At 38.7% G+C, this 26,388-nt stretch overlaps 2 protein-coding genes across 4 annotated transcripts; one reads left to right on the top strand and one right to left on the bottom strand.

The window, feature by feature from the left end:
* The first annotated feature begins 4 nt into the window (after positions 1–4).
* On the top strand, positions 5–5,358 carry LOC113010012 (uncharacterized oxidoreductase ZK1290.5). Of its 2 annotated transcripts, XM_026148773.1 has the most exons (9): positions 5–214; positions 355–455; positions 1,004–1,252; positions 1,446–1,547; positions 1,827–1,918; positions 2,050–2,232; positions 2,333–2,392; positions 5,010–5,120; positions 5,204–5,358. In XM_026148773.1, the coding sequence occupies exons 2-8, from the start codon at positions 380–382 to the stop codon at positions 5,103–5,105; spliced, it is 858 nt and encodes a 285-aa protein (XP_026004558.1). In that variant the 5' UTR covers positions 5–214; positions 355–379; the 3' UTR covers positions 5,106–5,120; positions 5,204–5,358. The 2 variants fall into 2 exon arrangements, with proteins under 2 accessions (XP_026004558.1, XP_026004557.1); XM_026148772.1 differs by having other exon boundaries at positions 5,010–5,358.
* Positions 5,359–10,353: 4,995 nt separating this feature from the next.
* On the bottom strand, positions 10,354–26,000 carry rc3h1b (ring finger and CCCH-type domains 1b). 2 transcript variants are annotated; one of them, XM_026148762.1, is made up of 20 exons: positions 25,832–26,000; positions 24,169–24,585; positions 22,427–22,547; positions 19,992–20,231; positions 19,682–19,857; positions 19,294–19,494; positions 18,978–19,110; positions 17,722–17,840; positions 17,266–17,378; positions 16,744–16,983; positions 16,374–16,567; positions 15,834–16,243; positions 15,561–15,719; positions 15,230–15,385; positions 14,909–15,131; positions 13,175–13,268; positions 12,913–13,009; positions 12,359–12,568; positions 12,059–12,162; positions 10,354–11,948 (listed from the first exon to the last, which is right to left on the bottom strand). In XM_026148762.1, exons 2-20 carry the CDS (start codon positions 24,397–24,399, stop codon positions 11,792–11,794), a joined length of 3,378 nt encoding a protein of 1,125 aa, XP_026004547.1. In that variant the 5' UTR covers positions 24,400–24,585; positions 25,832–26,000; the 3' UTR covers positions 10,354–11,791. The 2 variants fall into 2 exon arrangements, with proteins under 2 accessions (XP_026004547.1, XP_026004549.1); XM_026148764.1 differs by having other exon boundaries at positions 13,175–13,265.
* Between the last annotated feature and the right edge of the window lie 388 nt (positions 26,001–26,388).

Here is a 26,388-nt window from a genome sequence, read left to right as displayed (position 1 = left end):
CATTTTCTACGTTACAACCTCGTAAATATATTTTCACTCGCGTATTCCGACTTTCTAATGAACTGTCGCCATGTTTGTTCAGCGGCTTGATTTTTAATTCAGGGGCATATCTTCGCCTCTACAAATATGTTAATAATAGTTGGTCGAGAGAGAAAGGGAGAATCAACTAAATGAAAAATTTTCAAAACCAGTCTACCTAGTGGTTACAACAAAGGTAAGTTAATCTAATGCACTGTTAATGAAAAAAGAGTGTATTAATAGTATTCTTTTTTGGAGAATAACATATGTTAACGAGGAATGACTTTCCTCGTTAAAGCAAGAAAAGTTAACAACAAAACAAAAACGTTTTTCCAGATTGCTCAGCTCTGGTGAAGTGAACATGCCGTTGGCGTCGGTCCTGAACTGTCCTACAGTACCACTTTCCAATGGTCTGCAGATCCCCGTGCTTGGTTTGGGTGTGTTTTACTCTGGCAGTCACTGTTTTTAAATCAGCTAGCACAAACCTGAATGAAGCATTATGCAATCCTAGGACACAGTGATTGTTAACTGAATCGGTTGGCTTAAAAACTTTTAAGTAATGCAATAGGGAAGTAAATCCACAAGTAAAACTGACACCTATCAAGTTTTAATTCAAGAAAAAAATATGTAGTGTTACTGTTCGTCAGTTTATCCACAGGCAAACGTTTGGTCTAATTCCTCCAATACAGTTGATACTACTAATAAATAGTTGCGTACACAAACGGGTTTTTCAGTATCCTTTAATCCAGGATATGTGAATATTTTGTATGTATTTATACCTTTTATGAATACACTGTATATTTATGTCAGCGCTAATACGCCGTCAAGTTTGAATTAAACTACATAACACTATCATTAAAATGTCTTCTAGTGCTGCTGTAACACGTGAATTTCCCCACTGTGGGAAATATAAAGTCTATATTATAATAATTACCATTGGTGTTTTTTTTAATGTATAAATGTTGTGTGTTTTTCTCTTTGCCAGGCACATCACATAATGGTGGTTACTCCCACGATGCAGTTATGTATGCCCTCACTGAATGTGGCATCTGCCACATTGACACAGCAAAGCGTTATGGCTGCGAGGCCGAATTGGGCAAAGCTGTCAGAGAAAGTGGGCTTCCACGAAGTGATCTGTGGCTCACGAATAAACTGTGGCCCGGCGACTACGGATATACAGCTGCAAAAAAGGCCTGTCTGGACTCCTGCTTGGAAATGGGGGTCGAGTATTTTGGTATGCCGTCTGATTGATAAAGTTAAAAACAGTTAACAGCTAAACAGTTTTCTGGGATGTCACTGCAGGACAAACGTCTTGAATAAACCTGTGATGGCTCGTGATGTAGTTGAATTAATCCATGTTCACCACACCGAATGCAGTTTGCTGTCTTTTGTTACATCATGACCTCTAACCCCTGTTGTTTTTAAAGATCTGTACCTGATGCACTGGCCAGAGTCAAAGACACCTGGTGGTTCCAACAGGGAGATGAGAGCTGAGACCTGGAGAGCTTTGGAAGAACTTTATAAGGAAGGTAAATGGCCTGTATTTATATTTGCATTTATATTTATATTTATAAATGCTAAATGCATGGTATTAACTTAGAGAGATTATCAGAATTACCATACAATGCAATTATTTATTTATACTATATTAATTTTATCCTTGGGAATTATGTTCATAATTTAATTAAAAGACTAGCTTCAGTTTTACAGCTGGATAATCACTGAAGTAGTGATGATAATACATATCACTTAATAGTAGTAAAAGAGTTTATTTCACAAAGCATACATATCTCTGTTTGCTAATATAGGTGTGTGCCGTGCTATTGGGGTCAGCAATTTTCTGGTCCACCACCTGGAACAGCTGAAAGAAGACTGTACTGTGATACCACATGTTAACCAGGTAGTTTTATCCATTTAGCATTTATTTAAGCTAGAATCTGTGCAAAGATACTCAGGTTGACTTTCTTTATGCCATAAAACTTCCTTCAGCTCATTGACTTTATTGTTTTATATGCTGTTTTAACTGATCAGGTTGAGTACCATCCTTTCCAGCAGCCAAATCACCTGATTCAGTACTGTCGTCAGGAGGGAATTGTGTTTGAAGGGTATAGTCCTCTGGCCAAGGGTCAAGTCTTCAACAATCCCACTGTTCTCCAGATAGCGGAAAAGCACAGACGCACGCCAGCTCAGATCTGCATCCGCTGGAGTATTCAGGTTGTCACGCTCATCACATGATTTCCATCCCTGGTGTGAAAATATTGTGTCTACTGAAATTCTAAATATTCTTGAATATTTTCAATTTTGTGTTTCTAAGAACGGAGTTGTGACAATACCAAAATCGACCAAAAAGAAGAGGATACAAGAAAACTGTGAAGTGAGTTTAAAGATCATTCCATACTTTCTTGAACCCTTTAAAAAAGTCTACAAAATGAAAAACCAAAATAAAAGTTCATGTTGTGATCGAACATTTTTTCAAATAAAGCTTAGCTGTAGCCTAAGTTTGACAAGACAGTCAAAATCATGTCTTCATCTAAACCCAGTTACACCGTGCAAAGGTCTTGAACCACCCTTAATTTCTTTATATTTTGCCTTTAAGGAGCCAGCTTTCTAAAGTTGGTATCAGAGTTTTCTTTTGGGCACTGGCTCTTTTTACACCCATTTTTAGTCCAGTCCTTGTACCTGACCATTTTCAGAGGAATAAATCATTCAAGCACAAAAAAGGCAGCAAACTCGAGGGGTGAATCAGTGCTGTCTCTACACATTGAAATACAGAGAAAACTTGGTGAAGAACCAATTTTAAATTATATCTTTACACACTTTGTTACTAGCAGCCTGTCTGTTCCAATTTCTTTAGTCTAATCTATGGAAAACACCAAACACAGTTGACAGATGTAAAAATTGTACTACAACAGGGTGATTCAGAAAGAGCTATTAGTGGAAAACTTGCCGCACTGTGTCCTAAAAATTTTAAGGAAACACGACAAATGGAGGACAAAAGAAGTTCTTCTGCAGCAGAAGAAAAGTATCTTAAGAAACAGGAAAAAAGCAAAGACCTGACAGAACCTGAGAGATGCATCTGGTTCATCTACTGTTCACTAAAGCTTCGTCAGAAATGGTCTCAGTGGAAGGCTGGCTGTTAAGAAGTCATTCTTAAGGGAGGAAAACAAGTGGTATGCCACATTACACAAGAACTGGACTTAAAATCAGTAGCAATGAATGGAGTGATGAATCCAAATCTGAAAGTTTTGGTTCAAATAATTGTCAGTTTATGCAAAGGTCAGGAGAGAGGTATGACACTGATTGTGTACAGCCATCTTAAAAACACGGTGGAGGCTCTGTCATTGTTTGCACCTGCATTTCAGTCAGTTGTGTTCTTCTTCTTCATCTTGTTAAAACTGATGGATTTAGTGATGAATTACAAATTGAAAATGTATGGAATTATTAACATTTTTCTAAGAAAATATACAGATTTTTTTAAAAAGGAGGTGGCTCAAGACTTCTACACAATGATGTGCCTTGTTTGGTAGCTTCCACTAGAGGTCATCATAATAAACTTATGCATCTGGCTTAACTGAGGTTTAGTAAATGTAAAGAGATCTTGACAAGTTAAATAGTTTAAATAATGGCATAATGTGTCCATCTTTCCAGTCAGAAGACAGATAACTTCTGCAGTTTATCATCACAACTGAGAGAAGCCAATCTCACTTTTAATGCCACAGGCATTTTCGTTTTTCATATGATCCTTTTCCTCTTCTTATTACGGTGGCCCTGAGAGGCCAAACGGACTGCAACTTCAGAAAACACTTGCAAAAAGAAAAATGCTGCAAAAAGAAAAACACCTGCAAAAAGAAAAAGCGCTGCAAAAAGAAAAATGCTGCAAAAAGAAAAACACTTGCAAAAAGAAAACCACTTGCAAAAAGAAAACCACTTGCAAAAAGAAAAATGCTGCAAAAAGAAAAACACTTGCAAAAAGAAAACCACTTGCAAAAAGAAAAATGCTGCAAAAAGAAAAACGCTGCAAAAAGAAAAACGCTGCAAAAGCACACAAGACACAACAGAAATGTTTCTGGGGAGACAATAACCCAACGGACCAGTTGCACGAACAAAAACATGCTAACAAGTGCACTGGGACTGGGAAGGAACAACATTTGTCTCTTATATATGATACACCTATATGTGCACTGTCAAAGATACTTGTCTTGAGTGAAGATTTAAGGTGATAAGACATATAAATAACTGCAACTTGAAACTGTACTGAAGCTCAGTATTTGACACAGAGTTCGTGTTCACTGCTGTAATAGCTAATAATGATTAATATAATAACTATAATATTGGCCATATTATATTTACACTACTAAAGTGATATGACTTTAGTCTCATGAACAACATTAGCTAATTGTTATTTACTAACGAATCTTAAATGACTGTTCAGTACAGAAATGAAGCCCAAAAATCATGTTTTACAGTCCTGTGGTCTCAGCCTCAGATACTTATCAAATCACACAAAGCTCTTGTAGAAACAAACAAACAAACAAATGAACAAAATATGTTCTCCTTCATTTCTGTCAAACAAAGTTGTATGACACGTTTCCAGCGGTTAGTATCATGGTTGCTAGGCAACCTGGGAAGCACGACCGAGACTAGACCGTCCCATACAGCCCATGTGTTTGCAACAAACTTGCCGTTTATTTTGCAAATCGAGCTCAACACTGCCCCTAGCGTCCTGGAGCACTTCCGTTGTGATTTGGAGTTTGCGTGTGTTTTGGAGTTTGCACGTGTTTTCTAAGTGTTTTGGATTTTGTACATGTTTTGCAGTTTGTACGTGTTTTGGAGTTTGTACGTGTTTAGGAGTTTGCATGTGTTTTGGATTTTGTACGTGTTTTGCAGTTTGTGCGTGCTATTTGGAATTTGTACGTGTTTTGGAGTTTGTACATGCTTTGTCTCTAGGGGCCACCGTATCTTATCGTCCTCTCTCTCACACACACAAACAGGTGTTTGGATTCCAGCTGGAGGACGAGGACATGGCTGCTTTAGGAAGCTTGCATGATGGAAGACATGTTACTTGGGATCCAACAAATGTGGAATAAGTGGGAAGATGGAGGGTATGTTTGTCCATGAACTGGTGATGGCTGAGTGAGGAATTGATTTGAATATGTTCTTGGTTAATTATTTTTCTTTCTGGCAGTTTTCCTGGAAATAGACTTGACTGTAATGTCAAAGTTTATTGAGCTACATCTTCAGATAATGTGTAGACAAACACACACGAAGGACAAAACCATTCCAAGTGCCTTACTTTATAGAAATGTTGATTTTTTTTGTTATATATATATATATATATATATATATATATATATATATATATATATATATATATATATATATATATATATATATATATATATATATATATATGGAACACGAGAAGCTGGAGAAATACCAAGGACTCAGAGAAGAGCTCGAGAGGATGTGGAGGGTGAAGGTAACGGTGGTCCCCGTGGTAATCGGAGCACTAGGTGCGGTGACTCCCAAGCTAGGCGAGTGGCTCCAGCAGATCCCAGGAATAACATCGGAGATCTCTGTCCAGAAGAGCGCAGTCCTGGGAACAGCTAAGATACTGCGCAGGACCCTCAAGCTCCCAGGCCTCTGGTAGAGGACCCGAGCTTGAAGGATAAACCGCCCGCAGGGGCGTGCTGGGTGTTTTATATATATATATATGTGTGTGTGTGTGTGTGTGTGGTAAGAAAGGTGTTGTAAACGCAGATAATGGTATCTTTGCCTTTCCAGAAATGTGGTTGTGATTGTGAGCTTGACTTGATCTTGAATAAAATCTACAAATTATTTTTTTTCACATTCAAATTAAGGGGAGGGATCAAGTGGTTTCTAAGACGAGAGGACCTTGGTATCGTATCCATGGTTGCAGTATATAAAACAACTATGTAAACTCAAGGCTGTGACCTTTTATTAGTCCTCTTCTCTTATTCCGCAAATGAAATCTTTAGTTTACTTCACCTGTAAAATCTGTACGTGATTATCAAAATACCTTAAGCAACATGTATCATTTACAAGTAAGTCATGAGACAAAAGAAAAACAAAACGGCCCCAAAGCTTAACCAGGTTTGGGAGGCATGAAAGTCAGCTGTAACTGTAACTTTATATAACACAAGCTATCAGGGTTTAGCAAATAATTTGCTGGCTACACTGGCTCTGGTAACGTTCAACTTCACTAAACCTTATCATGTTATCACGTTAAATTCAATTTTGATATTTTACATAATTTAGTATGAGGTGGATTCTCATGTCCACCTTTATTCCTCAGCACAGCCTGAACACTCTCTTTATTATTGTTAATCTGTGGATCTTTCACAGCGCATTTTTGTCCTATCTTCATCACCTCATCCCAAACTAGTCGCTGTTCCCCCTGAGCTTGGTTCGGCAAGAGGTTTCTTCCTGTTAAAATGGAGTTTTTCCATCCCACTGTCACCAAGGTCCCTGCTCATAGGTCATCTGTTTTTTGTTTTTTTTTGTTCTCCTGTTTTCTGTGTAGTCTTATATACCATACAAAACACAATGAAGCAACTGTTGCTGTGTTTATAATAATAATAATGTATGCTTTATTGATTTCTGTGGGGAAATTCCTCTCTACATTTAACCCATTTACTCAGTGAAGCAGTGGGCAGCCACCAATCTAGCGCCCAGGAAGGATATAGGGATGGTACCTTGCTCAGGGGTACCTCAGGGTTGTCGTTCAGTGAATTTGAACCCCCGACCACTCTACCCACTGAGCTATCCCAGTCTGTTGGTGCTATATAAATAAACTGAACAGAATTAAATTAAATTCAGGACATTCAAAGCTCTTCTTTGGATGTTGGCTACTTTTTGTCCATTTTCTGTCAAAGTGATCTCACACTACATCACTAATGTTGAAGTTCAGTCCAACCCATGATTGATAAGTGTGTTTGGTATCATTGTGATATTTAAAAAAAAAAAAAAAAAACCGAAGCTGCTGCCAATCAGATGCTTTCCAAATGGTGTTGCACTGTGGATCAAAATCTGACAGCATTTATCTGTACTCATAATTCCATCAATTTTGACATGGCTGAAATGAAGACCCAGGCATCACAGAGCCTCCACTGTGTTTTACAGATGGGTATACACATACAGTGTTGCACCTCTCTTCTGACATCATCTGTACATGAGTATTTAAACCAAATATTTCAAATTTGGATTAATGACTCAAGACCTGTCACCACTGATTTTCAGTCTAGTTCTTGTGTAATTTGGCATACCTCAGTCTTTTCTCCCCGTGTCCCTTCCTACTGAGACCATTTTTGATGAAGCTTTAATTAACATTAAGGCCAGATATCTCTCAGGTCTGTCTTTTTAAAAGACATGATGTTAATGATCTTCTTTTGTGCTTCACATGTCCAGTATCCTCAAATTTCTTAAGGACACACTGCACACCATGCAAAAAGAACCCAAGCTTTCAACTAACAGTTCTTTGGGAGTCATGTTGCTAATCCAAAAATACTATTTTATGTTTGTCATACTGTTACCTTTAGTTTAATCTACAAAAAAATGCCAAAGGAAAGAAAACAAAATGTGTTTTTCTACCAGGCGGCTGGCAACAAAGAGCCTAAATGTTTAAAATTGGTTCTCTGCCAGGTTGGCTTACATGTAGTCACAACACAGTTTCATCTCTTGAAGCAGGCACGTTTTCAATGCTTGAATGATGATGTGGCCTCAGTGTGGCTCAACCCCCCCCCAAAAACAAAACAATTCCTTTCAGGTACAAAGATCACATACAAGGACTGGACTGAAAATGATATGGGGAAAAAAGAAGCAGACAACTTCCAAAGAACAAATCTCAAAGATCTTCAGAAAACACTGCTCAAGACCACAGTATACAGGTTGAACAGACATGGCTACCACGAGGAATCTGTGCTGAAGACCACACCTATGAGTCCACTCCCAGCATTCACATCTTGAAAAATACTGAACCATTTCACAAAATAAAACAATGACAAAATCATTGAGTTAGCAATATCATTTATTCTTTCTCCCTCAGCTTAGAATCACTGTTGTACATAAGTTACATTTTGTTTTCTCAATTTCACAGGTTCTTGTTTTCCTCTTCAAACTTCCAGTTTGACCTCCCTCTCATATCAAAAAAAGAAAAAAAAAAAAAAAAAGCAGATTGTATTATACAAAAATGCAAACCAATTTTCACACAGTGAATTCTCTTACAAAGTCATAAAATGGTGTAATAATGGCTACATCCACATTGGAGGAAGATAATTCTAGACATTCCTTAATGGAGTATAATATACATATAAAAAAAATTTTTCTTGCTGAAATCAAACCTGTACCTTAATTTAAGAGATATTTTACACGGGAGTAATTATATAAAAAAGCCATTTGCGAATTTCCCCAGAAAGTCCGGGAATAAAATGTGAGCCTCAAACAGCAGTAACAGAGTTCAGTGGTCAAGGGTGGTAGAGGAGGGGTTTAACTGGTTATGCAAATATGGGGTATAGGCAGCGGTTCCACTCAGAAACAAAAAACACACCGAATATTGAAATTAACGTCTTTGCTATTCGCTGTATAAAACACCCCATATATCACGGTATGCCAGTTTTTGCAAAGCTAAAGTCATTTCGGCTCATTCAGACCTGCAGTGACCCGTTTGGCAGGATCAGCACTGTGGGAAATTTCATCAACTTCTGTTAGAAACAAAATACTGAATTAACACCATTAAATCTTTAGCCAATTACCGATTAACTCAGTTCCCTGTTGTTGTTGTTTTTTTTTTTAAATTAAGCTGATGGCCCTATTTCTTGCGAATAGTTGTAAAAAACAAACAAACAAACAAAAACAAAAAACTCCCCCCCCCCGCCAAAAAACCCCCAAATAAAAATTAGAAAACACACACACACACACACACACACACACAGACAGACACAAAAACAAAATGTGAATGTCACCAAGTGCTCATAAAGCTGCACACATCAGGTCAGGTGTTGACTAAGACTTGCATGTCAATAAATTCACTCAACTAATGCCAAGAAAAAAAAGAAAATCTACAAAAAGCCAAGTCAACATTCTTTAAAAACAAACAAACAAAAAAAGCTAATCAAATCTTGACAGATTTAGATTATTGTATCATTGCATTTTTTGGGTGGTGGGACCAAGGTCTGAGTCCATCATGCCAATTCAGTGTTAATTAACTCCTAAAAAAAAGAAAAAGAAAAAAAGAGCGCGCTAGATGAAGACTTGAGGCTAACCTTTCATCAAAGACTTCTTGCTAATTCTCTTGGGGGCAATGGTGGGCTAAACCCCAAAACTTTCCTAACACCTCAACTCTATCACTCGGTACAGCACAATGAAGGGGGAGAACAACAATAAACAACTTATCCAGGATACATCTACAATACAATCTAGCACACACACAAAACATTTCCATAAATTTTCCAAAAGTTATGAATTTTGTCTTCTTCGGAAGCATAGTCTAATCTTTGTTTGAACACAAAAGATTTAAGTGAACACACATCAATTCACACAGAAGTCCTTCGTCTGGGAAAGGATAAAGTCTGTGTTGGCAACCAGTGGACCGAAAACAAATTTTAAAAAAACAAAAAACAAAAACATTTTGCTGATTCTAAGTAGAGATCATTTAATATAAATGCTGAGCGAGTAGGATAAGAGGTGGCACGTTAATAGTGCTTTAGTATATTAATGTATGGATACATACTCATATGTATAAGTGAGCTGTGTACCTAAACAATAAATGTAGCAAGGAGCAGCCAGAGGCTTTAAGTGTGGTTGGAAAACTTTTTAAAAAAAAAAAAAGAAAGAAAGAAAATCCACAACTTTTGCTGTCGTGGTGCTGACAAACTGGAAAAGATACCCATTGAACAGCCAAGATGAGGATGTTGCACAGCACAAAAACATTTGTGCCTTAAAATAGTTGACTCATCCGGTGTCAACAATGTGCCAGTTTCTCAGCATTCCTCATGTGAAAGAAAAGGTTTTATGTTAAACTAAAACAACTCGACCCACGGAGTCTCCTCCATGCTTTAACCGTTCAAGAACAAGAACTCACCCGTTGTCAGCAGAGCAGTAAAACTTTTGCCAATCATGCTAACTGTTTACAAAAAGGCAACGAGCTCTCTATTGAGCATCAGCAGTAAACAATTTATATGATGGAGAAAGAGCAATAATGGTTCTAATGATGGTGATGATGACAGCAGGTTGTGAACAAAAAAAAAAAAAAAAAAAAAATGTGACGAAGTGAGCTGTATATTGCACCAGTCAGCAAAGACACTCAAATACACTCAATGCGAGGTGAATGAATTTATTAATCTGATCGAAGCACAGCCGTTCCTGAAGGTTTCCAGCCACTCCTCAGTAAATAACACTGCTTTCTTCAGCTGTAAACATGATTTCAAATGTACTAATGCAGCCAAGAACGCTACAACAGCAACCTTTCTGGACTCACTGCCAATTATAGCCATTTCATGACGGAGAGGAGAGTGTGTCTTCAACTAAGCTGGATAAAAACCTTCACAGGGTAAGCATCATCGCCCAAAATCGTAACAATGTAAAGCAAGAAAAAAGTAAGACAAATTTTAACAAAACATACACAAGGGAAGGCAACTTCATAGAAGTTAGGAGAACAAATGACAAGATATCCCAATGGGGAGGCCTTTTGTGTGGCCAGATGAGAATCTCTGAGGAGGGAAATCCCTTATTTGCCTTGATGTTTTAAGGTCAACTTCACAGTCATTCAAGTGACTCCTGATACAAAAAAGTGCACCATCTCCGTCTGGTAACCTGCATGCACAAGCTCACAACAATTTTGACTGAACTGAATGCAGCAGACAGTCAGGAGCATTGGTGAAAGGCAACCAAATCACATCAGGGTCACATAAAAAACAAAAAATAAAAATTAATCAAGAGAAGCACTTAGTAGGTTCCCTTATAGAAAACACGGAAAGCTCATTATCAAAGACTTAATGCAATCTTTAAAACAGAATGCTCCAATTAAATATATTATAAACTGCTTTCAAATATGAAACAGACACGTGTTCATAAAATGCAAAAATAAAAGTCATACTTCTCATGGCAGGTGCGGAAGTGCATGTGGTGTAACACTGCATTTTTAAAAACACCCTGCATGCCCATTTTAGCTGAATCCAGGTGGAATATTGAAGTGCTTTTCCCTTCTCAGACATCCAGATCTGGGCAACCTCTTTTTTTTGTTTTTTTCTTACGATTTTGGGGGGTGAGTACCAAGAGTGACATTTCTGCCATCGTCAATCATAAACCAGATCGTACAGAATTTATTCAGAGTGTATGCGATGTTACAAGGTGCTCCTATTTACCTAACCGTTCAACTAACCCAACATTCTTTCTTCAGGAGGATCAAATACTCTGCTATAATTTTACCGTTGAGGTTGAATATGCATATACTTTTTAAATAAAGTTGTAATGACACTGTCAACGTCACCACCATTTTCTCTTCCTGAATCTACTGTGAGCCTTGTTAATCTAAACCCAGTACAAAAAAACAAACAAACAAAAAAAAAAACAACACACACAAGAAATGTTATCATATGCCCTGGTTTCCAGGCAAGGAAAGTCATAAAAAAAAAAAAAGCTCATTCACAGAACAAAAAGAAAGAAAATTCATCACGGCAGATACTGCTCATCTTCTAAATAGAATGGGTGTATGTGTGCCTGTGCATGCTTTTGAATGTGTGTAAATGTGTACTTCCTAAGAGCAGGAATGGACAACACCATTCTTCTGCATCTCTGAACCAGTGACACCTGGATCTGAACATAAGCTCAATGCAGATGCTTTATTCGTCAGTGACAGCATGGACCCGCCCACTGCACTTTCCGGCAGACCGCTGGAGCCATTTGACACCTCACTGTATGAAGAAAAGAGAAAACAGACAAAGCAGAACAAGACATGAATGGAAATAATATAAAATATTCATATTCAGGGGGACGCAGTATATTTAAGCATGTTCATACTCACGCAAGCGCCAAGGAGATTTCTTCCAGTGGAGTCTTATGCTCTGGCTGTCCATTCTCAGCAGGTTTCATCTTGTACTGCTGAACATCATGGACCACCTGGTTTTCCTGGTTTGGAAATGGATATAACCCCCAATAAAATATTTCATCACACACAGCTCATAAAGATCTAGATGTCAATTTGCCAAAAACCCACCCATCAAGACGTTTTAACCACATCCACACTAATCCCAAATTCTCTCAAAATCCATGGTTAAACTGTTACATCCCTCGTTAGTGTTCAACAACTTGCCACCACTCCTACCATAGCCATCTCACGGGTCCTTTTGCCGATCTCTTTCTCAACCTGGTGAAGCTCCAGGCTAAGCTGTTCACTGGAGACAGCTGTTGCACTTGCTCCCCCTGATGGCCACTTGGGTTGTTGCTGTTGTGAGGCTACTGCTGCCTGGCCCTGGCCAGGGTGAGTAGCCAATGCACTGGCCTCCCTCTGCAGGAGTAAAGAATTACTGGCAGCCTGTAGCAGAAAGACAGGAAGTAAGGAGTAGGAGGGTGAATGTGCAATCTGGAAGTCTTTAGCAATAGTCAGGAAAACAATGGTTTAAAATGGGACATTCATTTTATTCATTACACATATTTCAGTGTTGAATATATGTTGATAGTAACTAGACACCAGGTAAACAGTTTGTATTTCTCGCCACATCAATTTTTAATCTAAAAAGGAGAGTCGAGCCATAAACAGGTAATCAAGAAATCAATAATATTGAGCACCTCACACCTCTTGTGGTGTAAAAATTGATCAAAACGATATGGGTCTTTCTAGACATTTATAGATACTCCTTAGTAACAGATTGTACAAACCTCCATGCTGTGCATCTGTGTCTGTTGGCTGATCTGCTGGTTCACCTGCTGTAGCTCAATCTTTAACTGCTCTCTGTCTGAGGCTGCCATGGGTAGACTACAACAGCAAAAAAATAACTGCTTCACAATCTTTAACAAAGGCATTTCTGATATTTGGCAAATACACAATTCACATGATGATCTACTGACTATATATAAAAAAACAAAAAAACAAAACACAACCACAAGAATAACAAACAGATTAAACAAATATAGGACTTACCGCTCACTAAAATGTCCCTGAGAGGAGGAGGCATTCTGGTGGGTGGGGTATGAAGTTCCACCCCATCCTCCATGGCTTCCATATGTGTATTCTGCTGAAGGGAAAATGGTAAATTGTATAACAGAACTATGTTCTTAACAATTGCAATTATGAAACACTACAATTATGTGAAATGACTATGCTCTGAGTATTCCCGTGTGTTGAATACTACACTTGTTTGCAGCTCCAACAATGTGAATTTCCCATCTCTGGGACTAATAAAAGTTGTCTTATCTTATAATCCTGTGTGTGGGGGGACAAAAATAAATGAATAAACCTTCTTCAAAAACTACTTTGTGTATCACAATTGACAAAATCAGATTAGAAGTATGCTTGTACAGGTGATGCTTCCTATAAATATAGCCGGAGCTGATCTGACAAGGCCGCTCTTCTTAAAAACAATTGCTTGATGTGCATTGTGACGTGAGCATGACAGCTTTCAAAGCACTTTATAAGAATTACTACAGAAGGGCTACAGAAGTGTTTCTAAATAAAATGCTGTTCAGTTTGCAACGGGCATGTTTTCTACAAACGGAAGAAGAATTCAGGACTGTTTCTACTCTTCATATGAGTGGGTGTCCTGCAAAAAACACACACAAAAAAACCTCACACCAAGAGCACAATGAGCAATCTTGAAAGTAGTGAAAAAGTACCCAAAATGCAGCAAAATGACTTGCAGAAATATCTAGAACTTGATTTAAAAAAAGAAAAGAAAAAAGAAAAGAAAAAAGTGATTAAATGTAGAAATGGAAAGATCCTACTGCCTTAAAAAAAGCAAAAAAACCAAAAAACAGGATGTGCCACTTCTGGTAAAACGTTCTACGAATAGATACTAAGCTACACCACCCTCGAAAATTAGTGTATTTCCATATGATGCATGGTGGAGGGAGTAGGGCTGGGCTATATCATACCGTTCATGGTAATACCGGTGTAATGTTGGGCAACGATAGGAAAATGAAATATCGCAATAGAATATGGGTAAAACGCGCATGCGCAGTGCCTTTGTTTACATATGGACATGGCAGCGAAACGATTTTATGTGGTACACAGCGCTCAAAAATCTGTCAAATGTTTCAGTACGACTTTGCTAAGCTACGAAGCCGCACCGCTTGATGGATTGTCGGAGCATTACGGCTACCGTAGGCTGGAGCCTCGCCGAGTGATATGTACGGTGCTTCAACATAATATGGTATTGTGTGTGTATAACCTCTTTTTAAGTTTTGTGGATATTATACATGGTTATGCTGAGGATTTGTCAGCCAATTTCCACTGGAAATGCACTAATAAATTTGAAGAGTTGTAAAGTATTTTGTCTAGTGTCAATTATATCGTCAGTTATATCGTTATCGCAAATTTTCAAATGTATATCATGATAAATATTTTTAGTCAAATCGCCCTGCTCTAGGAGGGAGTATTGATAGTTTGGCGTTTCTTTGCTGTCTAAGCGCCTGGTGACCAAAAGCACACAAGTAATTCAACAAAGATAATTTGCGCTATGGAATGGCCTACAGGAAATGCTGTAGCTGCTAAAAGCTGTTGCACAAGGAGGTTCAATGAGTCACTGAATTAAAGAGCTAAGTTCTTTTTCTTCTTCTTGTGTGTGTATTGCTCTAGACAAAGCAATAGAAACAATATGCTGCATTTAATTACCAGTGTCAGTAAAGCAATAAGACTGCGGTCCATGTGGGCTCTTACCTGGCATGGCCATGTGTTTAGAATTTGGGTTCTGGGGAGTGGAGGCCATGGCCTGTACAGGTCCAGTGGTCTGATAGCCTGTCTTTGAGGTGCGAGAGATGGCCCCAAAGCGCGACACAGTGGGCAGGGTACCAAATGGAATAATGGGGTCATCATCCTTTACTTCTGTGCCCTTCCGAGGGGCCTCCAACGACGGTTCTCTCAGGCCTTTAGCATCCACATTCTGATAAAAGGAGAGAAAAGGATAAAGAGAGGAAAGGTTATTATTATATGAAAAACCCAAGAAATCAGCACAAAGTTCGTTTGTCACTTGAGGCTTACCATCATCTCCACAGGAGGAGGAACCATAACATCTTTGGGTTTGGGATCTTTTGTGCCAATGTATGAGCCAATAGTTTCACAAGACCAGGGAGAGTATTGCCCCGTATAGTTGGCTAGTCTGCATTTTGGAATTGCTTTGGAGTTATCCTCGTCATACTGCAGACACAACACATGCAGTTATTAAAACTTACCCATATTCACAGTTAACTCAAGCTTTACTTCACCAACTACATTCAGGATTATTTTAGGCTTTTAAGCCTGAAATAAGAGGCTAAATATTACAATGGCTGACATAAACAGCAGATGTATATTAAATCTCCTGGGTACTAACATCAGGAGGGTAGTCGTTGGGGAAGGGATGTGTAAGAGTGGGTGAAGCAGCAAAAGGTGGAGGCGAAATGACCTTCCTTTCCTCCAGCTGGGATAACAGCTCCTGCCGGCGTCGATGCAGATAGTCCAGGCTGGCTTGAGGACCACCACATGATGGCCCCTATGAGATGCACACACAAATAATGACTGCTGAACTGCTGACAGTTTTCTCTCCCCCCCCCCCATATCCACACCAAGAGAAATGAGCACAAAGCATATCTAAAAACATACTCACCCTCACATAGGGCCTCATATTCATAGGTTGAGCACCTGGTGGATAGTAGCCATCTGCTGCATATCTATCCCGGCTACTGGGCTCTGGGTGGTAAACAGAGTTGGAATGCCCTGTTGATGGTGGGGGCACATCTAGAGGTGCTGGACTCATTCTGACCAAGCCTTCCCTTTGAGATGGGTAAGGCTGAGGGGGAGGTGGCGGACCACTGTAGGACATATGGCGACCTCTGTCATAGTGTGAAGGATGAGGGTAGGAGAATTGTTGACCAGAGTGAGGGGCCGGGTAGGTTCGTTCTGGAGGGCCATAACCAGGGTAAGGATCCGGGTAAGGGGGTCCTGACTCACTATGCGGAGGAGGGTTACGGATGTAATCTCTTGGAACATACTGTGGTGGCTGCTGGTAGGGGTAACCTGGAAAACAAAATGTCACAGTATTTAAAAAAAAAAAAAAAAATCTTCCAATTTACTTCTAAGTATAAATTAAAATAATAATAATAAAAATAATGCTACAATTTCAGTCATACGCATACATTATGCCTACCTGCAGAATATGGTTGGGGCTCATACTGAGAGGCAGAAGGTGGTGGACGAGTGTCACCGTACATCTCAGCGAGCTGTTGCTGGGGGTACACTGGTGATCCTCTGGGAACCACTGACAGGTTATCTGCTGAAATCCTGGGGTGGGCTAGGGCATGAGGTGGCAGAGTCATGCCATGTTTGGGCACAGTGTCCAGGCTACAAGAATAAACCCACATTGTTAAATATTTTTCCAACATCTGATGTATCTTGTGTTGTTCTGTTTAACAGAGCAAATAATTTCACTGAATAACCTCATTCTGTGACCTAGGGATAAGAAAACCCGTGGCTTTGATGAAGATGCTAACTCTCTGGCTTCTGCATACTATACTCACACATCAGGAGGTGATCCTGGGGCACTGGGACTCCCTCCGTCCATCTTAACAGATTTACGCGGCAGTTCATATGAGACTGGGTCGGTGCCACGAGCAATAAGCGTGGGCAAAGAGGGTCCACCAGTCCCATTGGCCAAGGGTGAAGGCTTTCGGGTCACTGCTACATCGAGAGGATCATCTGACAAGAGTCCTCCTGAGCCAGGGAGGCGAGCTGCCAGACGCTTGTTCATCTTACGATACCTTAAAATAGGTAAATAAATAAGTAAATAGGTAGGTATTATAAAATATAATAAAAATTATGATATCATATTCTTTTTAGATATTAAAAAAAACAACAACATACACATATATTTCTGAAAAATTGAGAGTGTATAAAAACCACTGTGGTAATAGTGACTGAATTGAGGAACAGAAACTAGCTTACCCCCCCCCCCACACACACACACAAAAAAAAACCCCTCTCTCTCTCGCACTCTCTCTCACACACACACACTACGTTGACAAGTTGTTGTTAAGACTCACTTCTCTAGTTCTTCCTGAGAGTGTGCAAAGGTGCAGCTGGCTCCACGAGGACAGCCTCCCTTCTGCTTCATGTCACGGCACATGTAAGTCTTGTATTTGCTGTGCTGAGGAGGCTTAAAAAAAGATTTTTTTGCATATGATCAAAAAGTAAAAACTCCATTTAAGAAAATTGCATCGAATAACAGATGCAAACAAATGTTATATCCAACAAGATGAAACGTTACAAAAATCATTTTTATTTATTCATATAGTTATTTATTAAAAAAATCTGTATTTACAATCCTGAAAAATTTGGGTTTGCTACAAATTACGGAAAATTCAAAAATCAAGTGTCATAACAATGTCTTGGACCACCATGACTAAATCTCCTACAAGCCTTTGAAACATTATTAGACCGTTTAAAAGCCTGGCTTTGTTTTTTCCAAGCATTATTTGCAGTTTAATAGAAACACTAACCTGTTGAGGATCGGCTCCTTTCTTGCTGTGGTTCTGGATAAAGTCCACCAGGCCATGTACCACTGTTTTCACTGCTACCAACCCCTTCTCAAGTTGCTCCCATGTAGGAGGAGGAGCATCTAGACAAACAATAAATAATACAGGAAAAAAGGATTAATACATTTTAAATTGGCTGTTCTCTATCAGCTGAGACAGATGTGTGCTTTGAGCCACATAGTAGAAGTCACACTACACAGGACAAATCCAACATACTGATGGGAGTATTTGGTCGTTAGCATAGTTTTAGGAATTTGGTTACTGAGGTGTAGACTTTCAGCTTGAATTCAAGGTCAATTCAGGACAATTTATTACAACATTTGATTTTTTTTTTAACAGGGTTGCTCCGTTTTTACAGGCTCAACAGTAACTGGACAATTGCTTAATAACCAGCTTTATGACCAAGCTTTGCGATAGCCTGCAGTAGCTGATTCCAAGGGCTGAATATGCATTTGGTAACTGTTCAGTGGAGCTTTCCACAATAGAATAAAGTCTTATTATATACAAAAAGAGGCAACTTTCTGGCCGAATAGATAATACAGACCTATGAGAAAGACATAACCAGTGACAAACTTTACTATTGTGTTATTTGCTTCAAAAAAAGGAATGCATGGTGACCTCAGCGATACCAAAAGCCAAGTAGTTCAAAAAGGAATAAAATATACAATTGACTTCTTGGTGCAGAAAGCACATTCTCAATATAAAAGGAGGTATATCACTGTCAAAGTTTACTGTCAGGTTTTACCTAAATATGCAAAGAATTAATGACATTCAAGAAATGACAGAACAGTTCAGTGGCAAGATTCCCAGACATGAATGATGAAATCAATTCTACTAGAATTATGGGAAGAAAAAAATATGGATAAGTAAAGGGAAGGGCAAATAACTTTGATCCATGTAGAAACATATCAGCCAAGACACACTGTGGCATGTTTTCAGTATTTTGCACTATGCTTATTTGTTGTCTGTTGAGAGTGTGCATGTGAGGATGGGTGACTTATGACTCCAGAATTAAGCTACTTATGTGTAATAAATAAATAAATAAATAAATAAATCACTCAAGTAACCCGAACTTTAACTTGATTCCTGAAAAAAACAAAACTTGGCCAATAACAAAGATTTCTGAGAGAGGGTTGGGAAAACACAAGAGCCATAGTTTGGATTTGCATCTGACACTGCATGTACCAACTTGTCCTCGCAATAGCGGGTGTGTTTCTCACCAGGACTGGGATCAATGTTGGCCAAAAGTTCCAGATGGGGCCGCAGCCTGTTGAGGTTGGCTGGGTCTCCAGTCCTTTGCAGCGCAATTGTCAGCTCCTGGACACTCTGAGCAAAAGATGCTGGGGTCTGCAGCTATACACATAACAAAAAAATAAATAAAAATAAATAGTTAATGCTTTGGTACTTCAGCTTTCATATGTAAGAACATGTTATGACCAACAGAGCTAATACTTTTTTTTTTTTTTAAATGATTCTTTGAAATGTGTACAGTATGTGAAAACGACAAACTGAAATAGATTTACTTCCAGTACACACCTTATCTATAATAGACTGCATGTGTGACTTGTGAGACTGATCCCCATACAAAAGAGAAGACCACTGGTCAGGAGCAATCCGCAATCCACCCTCCATAGCAATCTGAACAATTTGAGAGTCGTGCTCCCGTCGCAGAGCCTCGTAAGTACGAAACTCCTCTTTCAGCTGCATTAGGGATGAATCTTCATCACGTTTGGTAACCTAGTAGAAAGCCACAAAATGAGCTAGTTACCTTTATTTTCTGAAAGAAATTCTTACATACATACAACAGAAAATTCTGCACAGAAAGGGTTGCACCTATATTTAGCAAAACAAATATTAAATAACATTTATAAAAAATATCAAAATAATAAAATAAATTTCTTCTGGTTTTCAGCCAGATTAATACCTTGAAACAGGAGGCCCTGTAGAGAAGCTGCACAACGTGGCCTATGCTAGTTTTGGAAGCCTGAGGGAACCGTGGCTCAAGCCTCTGGACTACAAATAGAACCAGCACCTTTCTTGACAAAGCAGAGCCATCCTCAAGAGCAAGGAGGACCAACTTTAGGGCTTCTTCCTGCATGGCTGAGAAAGGAAAAACAAACACAGAATCGATGAGTAACACTCAGTAGTCATCACATTCCAAATTAGTCTTTACTGAGAATAAATTGACTGTTTTCAGGGAAATTTCACTTTGTGGGTAAAGAAAAACTATCTACCTGGGCCGAGAAACTGGCATCCTCGTGCACGGACAGCAGCCCACAAGTTGGACGAGAGCTGCTGTGGATTCTGGTGCTGCAAGATGAGCTCAGTGACAGTTCGCTCGCCCAGAGAGCGAGCCGCTCTCATGGCTCTAACACGGCCTTCTTCTTCCACCAGCTGGCAGTGGACCAGAGTAACCAGTTTCCTCTGCATGGGTCGACTCAGCATGCTCTGAGCGGTGCTGCTCAGCCCTACACCTGGCAAGGAGAGGAAAAAAAGAATGCAATAAAAGATGTACTGCTAAGATACTTTAGTTCAGTACCAGTATCAATGTTTAAATTATCAGACGCCAGCAGCCATTGTTGAAAAGGCAATGCTCTTTGATGTCACCAGAAAACAAGGTTTGGCTATCCTAACAGTCTGGACAAAGTATATTAATGTAACTATAAAGAAAAACTACATTAAAAACTCAGAAATTAGTTCATTCTTGTTTCATCCATCAAACATGCACCACTCTGCAGCAAAGATCAGAGTGACACACATTGACAAACTGGATGCATTTACATGCAACTTAAGTCAAATACTGTTAGTGGGAATGAAGAAATTTTTTTTCTTCCTTTTTTCAAGAATTTTGATCCAATGTACATCCAAACAAGACGCTAAATGAACATTTCTGCTCCATCCCAAGAAATCAGGATGTCCCATCTGTTACCGTTGCACTGAGGCTCCTTAAATACATTTATGACTCAACAATCTTGAGGGCAGCATCATGCACAATATTCTGCACTGAAACAACTTGCAGATACAACTCATTATATTGATATTGAATATTTCAATAAGCAGTGCAAATACTGTAATTTGTTTTCAGACTTAATAGCTTATAATCTGTTTTGCTACTTAAACCTTGCACCTTAAATGCAATTCAGATATTTCCATATACATATATATTAAAAAAAATAGTGATCTAGTATAGTAATATCGTACTCAAGAAACTACAGTAATACAACCATTACTAAATACATGTACAGAAATGTTGCTTGATTATTGCTTTTGTTTATCAAGCATAAAACTTGATAACACTTATTGTCCAAAGTGTTAACAAACCTCAATGCAATATGTTAACAGAACTAGAATTACTGCCGTAAAAGACAGGTAAGGTTTTGAAGGCATTTCAAAAGTAGGGACAAAACATTAGTATAGGTAATCTTGGTCCTGAGGTAATACTGTCTGCTCGTTCTTGGCATTGTGACTTTACAATTGCAATGTATTGCATTACATATAAATACAGAATACTAGGGGTGGGGGGAAAAATCGATACTGTGTAGTATCGTGATATTTTGTTTGCTAATAATGTATCGATACAGGGACAGCAGAAATCGATATTTTGTTACAAAAAAAGTTTTTGTGGACTGGAACATGCCCTGACTTCAGAGCATGTTGATCAGCTCCTTTTTCTGAGCAAGAATCCTGACATTCTTTCACTGTCCAAATGTGTTTAACCTTTTTTGGCAGCAATAAACATGTCAGTTTACTTATTTTAATTTAAGACATGTTTTATTTTAATTAAGTTTAAAACTTTTTTATTTAATGTAAAATTATATTTTGTTTTAATTTACTTTCAAATTCTTCAGTTGCTGAAGGGGCTGCATAGTTTTCATAAATTGCATAGTTCAGAATAGCTATAATTGTACCAGATGGTTGCATTCAGTTAAGTTGGACTAGACTGTAATACAAACCGTTCACTTTGTCAACAATAAAACTGACTGAAATGAGAGAAAGACTGAGTGCGAGACTGAGATATTAGATAAAATGAATATTGATAAAGTTAACCTTTATGTACAGAATCTGAATATCGCAAAATATTTTAAAAAATTGCAATAATATTGTATCGTGAGTTAAGTATTGTGATAATATCGTATCGTGGGATGTATGGTGATTCCCACCTCTACAGAATACTATACAATATTAAAATGTATTACACTTTTGAATGAAAAATCAAGAGGTATACAAATGACACTTGCACTAAATCAGTTATGATACACAGTAGGACTGTATTTAGCTGTTTTTATATATAGGGTGACTTCGACAATCTAGTTATGTCTTATTAAGAGCATTCTCACTCAAAGACACCTCCAGCTTCATGAGCTATGATATATGCTGGTGCTGTTCAAACTGTCAGTGCCTATATAGTTTTTGTTTGCCAGACAGTTTTTGGTATCCAGCATGAGATTAACACAAAGAAAGCAAACACTCTTATGCTATTTTTTGAAAGGGAAGTCTACACCCATTAACAGTTACCTCCCAATCTATCCACCCTCTGAGAACAAGAAAATTGTTAAGTGGTCTTTCATACCGAAAATCAACCTCCATATTTGAAAGGTCCCAGGTCTGTTCACTTAAACAAAAGAAAGAGCAAACCACAGAGCTAAATAGTTCCAGCAAGGTCCAGTACCTCGGGTGTTGCTGAGGGGTTTAAGGTAGAGGGCCAGCTCCTCCACACACTGCCTGGCCTCCTCATAATGTTGTGAGTCCTCTGGACTTGTTATCAAAGCAACTGGCTGAGCCTTGGGAACCTGAAGCAGAATGCAAGGGAGGAATTTAGAAAATCAGTAGCAACAGATGAATAGGTTTCAGTACAATTTTGTCCCAACAAAGCTGTAGCAGAGTTAGTGGAACCGCCATCACCATCACTTTCATTTCACTGTGTAATGTAGCAGCTAAAAAGCTCAACAAAGCTGAATGCACAAATTAATTGTAAATGCCTCTTTATGTGTATTGGAAGACAAAGTGAACTATGTATTCTTACTGATAATGTGAAGTTGCATAATGAAATACATTAAACTAGCCTGAATTTCCAACATCTAATAAGTATCAAAAGCAAACATTACTTACTGAAACAAATCATAACTTTGGAAAAATAAATGACAGTGAGCTGTCAAGCATATTTAAAAAATTAATTAATTAATTAAAAAAATTGATGTGTATGTTGGTGGCTTAAGTACCGGTAGTCATTTTTTGCAACATTTTTGTGTATGGTTATTCTTACGGTAAGAAACAATTTGGACTGAGGGCCAATTTAACGCGTTACAACTCATTTTGTACAACAATTAAAATAATCCCTACTTAAAATATATTACATTTAATTTCAAATTATGTGGATTCTCACTAATCACTGGTATTAGAATGTTTAAGTAATCAGCTGAAGATTGTCAAAGACCCCCAGACCAGGCATTTTCATTTGTCCACAGAGTTTCACTTAACTATATACTAACAGCATGTATTGAAATATTAATATGCTGAGATGCTCTCGTTAATGTTAGCAAAATCTGTTGCTGCAATCTTCCACAAGCAAAGCTCACAAAGGCTAACGTCAGCACATTAAGGCCAATTCTGAGAAAGGTCATAACAAAGCTGAGTGCTACTTAATAATGTCTGCCACCATTATTATCACTCAGTCTGCCCAAATACATGTGTGTGGCACACCACGTGTGGTAGGGTTAGTTATATTTTTCCACCAAGCAAATTTTACATTACATATACACACACACATAATATATATATACATATATATATATATATATATATATATATATATATATAGGGAACGTTTAAGGAAGCCCTACCTATTGGCACAAATGTGCAATACAACCACCAAGATGTGTTTAAGGGACACGCTATACCAGTCATGATGACTAGAGAAGACACATCTCAGCATTACAAGTGATGCAGTGACGTTATCCATTATTGCAGTCTTAACTTAGAAACCTGGCCAACAAAGCCAGACACCATTAGCTGTGCCTCACCCTGTTGGTATAACACTCCCTCTGAGAAATACGGCTTTAGTGAATGCGCTAGCACTCAGTAAAGCAGCATAATTCAAGTCATTGCTCAATGACTGCAGGGTGACTCAGAAAGAAATCCCAAAAGTATGTACACCATGTAGTAACCCATGTGTGACACGAATACAATCCAAAGTAATTACAGAAAACGTCATCCTTTAAAACCAGGATTGGTGTCTAAAAATGTTTCACTACTGAAAAAACAAACAAACAAAAAAAACTAAAACATACCCATGAGCTAGTATTCTTAACCACAAGATAGCGTCAACAAAATCTCAGCACAGACGGTATAAAGTCAGATCTCTGTATATTTGTTTAGCAATTTATGACAAACACGCAAAAACAAACTTCTTACCTGGCCTCCCACCAGCTGCAACAAAGCTGTGTTGACAGGTAACTGCTCGATGTCTGTGCTGATGGCTGTCTGGTCAAAGGGACAGGCCTTTCGGTGCAACTTGTTCAGGCACATCTTGCAGACTGTATGTCCACAGCCTAAGCTGATGGGCCTGCGAACAGTTTCCTCAAATGTCTGTGTGCAGATCGGGCACAGCAGGAACTCTGTCCATTGTGGTGCTTGCACTGGCATGGTTATATGTTGATGGGATGGGTGTGTATAAATGTATGTGAGCTTAAACACAGTGGAAAATATATAATAATTTTATATATATATAATGAAAGATTCCACTGGAATCAATTTTTTTTTCTTCCGAACTCAATCGTTCTTAAATGTCCTCACACATTGTGGATTGTGGATCACATCTCGTGATGAATACTGTAAAGCAGAAAGAGAAACGGAATTATAGTTGTTCCCGCATTCATAAACTCTCGTTGTTGTTGTTTTTTTTTTTTTTTTTATAAAACGTGTCATAATGTTATTAGTTTTTCATCAAAACATTGTAGAAGTACACTATAAAACATGGCTACACTGTGCATGAGTGCATTTGCAGCTGAGAAATGCATTCTAGGCAGTGTGGTTATAAAGCAGGTTTCCCGTGGAACAACTAACCGCACTGAAAATATGCCTCTTCCTGTCAATTACGTTGTTCAAGCCCAACAAAACAATGTAACGGCAAATCAGAGGTGACACAACACATATTTGTAAAGTCCGAATGAAACAAATGGTTGAGATGGACCAAAACAACTGCGGCGTGGCCTAGTTAAAAAAAAAAAAAAAAAAAAAAAAAAAAGAGCTGGTTATCGCTATGACTATGGACAAAGGGTATAGGATAGGCTAACCACACAAGTCCCTCTAACTTGATATAAAGCTAGAGTCTGGGGATAGCGCTCGATAATATTGTACCAACAATTGCGCTGTTGCACAGTTTGTTATCCTTGCTGTGACCATCTCGATGTTTCGTTATGCACCCACTAATCTTACGAGTGATACGAGACGCTTTTATAGCTAGCTAACTCTAGGTAACGTTAGCTTAGTTTTAGCATCGGAAGCTATGGGTGGCTAGTTTCCTAGCTTAGCTATGGGTAAACGTCGTTTGATCAGCAAACAGTTACTTAACGACCTGAAACCTATCGCTAACCGACTGTCACACAGTTATTGCTCTGAATATAGTCACAGTTGTTCATACGTTACAGTTTTAATGATATTAATTATCCTTCGAGGAGGCGCTGTTCAAGGAAACGAGATCTAAGAGACAACAAGTCAGATTATGTAACGCTAGCGCCCATAACTTCAAAGCAACAAAACTGTCCCAAAATGTCTTTATATTCACCAGACACAGTGACAACAACTCAATACCATAAAGTTCTTAAGAACTGACCAGGTTTGTGCTTTACTCTTGTTTTGAGGGGCACATAACTCAACGGCTCTTGTCGTCGGAATGAGCACAGAGGGCTAACATGCTAATGAACAAATGTTACTCTCTCCACTCTCTTAGCGCTTAGCTCCTTAGCTAGCTCGCTAACAATCTCTATGCGTCACTAATGTGCCTAAAACTAAACATGCAACTACTACTTTGGGTTTTTCACCGAGCAGATAAATTGTTATTGTCGATGCTACTCACTTATTCCAAAAGACTTGGAAGTTTTTCATCTTTTTTAAGGAAATTGCTGCGATATTTTCTTGCCATGTCGACTGTGCAGCTTAACTGCTGCCAAGGTAAGGGAGAGGGTGTCAACTCGACAACAGACTGGCTAGCCGGTTACAGCTAGCTGGAAAAGATGTGTGCGTGCACGCGCGTTTTTTTTTTCTTTTTTGCGTGTGCGCGTTTGGATTGTGGGCAAATGGCGCCCTCTGTTGAAATTGAGCCGCACACACAAAATACCAAAACTGGGCAGGTGCTGAGAAGATCACATCTGGGAACATTTTCACAGTTAAACTGTTCAGTTTGCACGGGTGCATATATGTTAAAATTTTTGTGTATCTGTATTAGACAAACGAAGAGAAGGGGGGAGCTCGGACAGATTAAGATGGAGGGAGGGAGCTGTATTGACAAATAAGAATCAGCTGACTTTTGTTTTTCGAGACAAAATTAGACCCGTGCTCCCTAAAACGCAGCAGAGCCTACCCCACTTCCTTGCAACCAGAGCCACCGAAATAAAGAGTGAAAAGTGTCTGGGA

The sequence above is a fragment of the Astatotilapia calliptera genome, chromosome 18, assembly GCF_900246225.1.
Source record: "Astatotilapia calliptera chromosome 18, fAstCal1.2, whole genome shotgun sequence".
Taxonomy (NCBI): domain Eukaryota; kingdom Metazoa; phylum Chordata; class Actinopteri; order Cichliformes; family Cichlidae; genus Astatotilapia; species Astatotilapia calliptera.
Note: the sequence above shows the minus strand (reverse complement) of the source record. Positions and strands in the feature narration are given on the sequence as shown.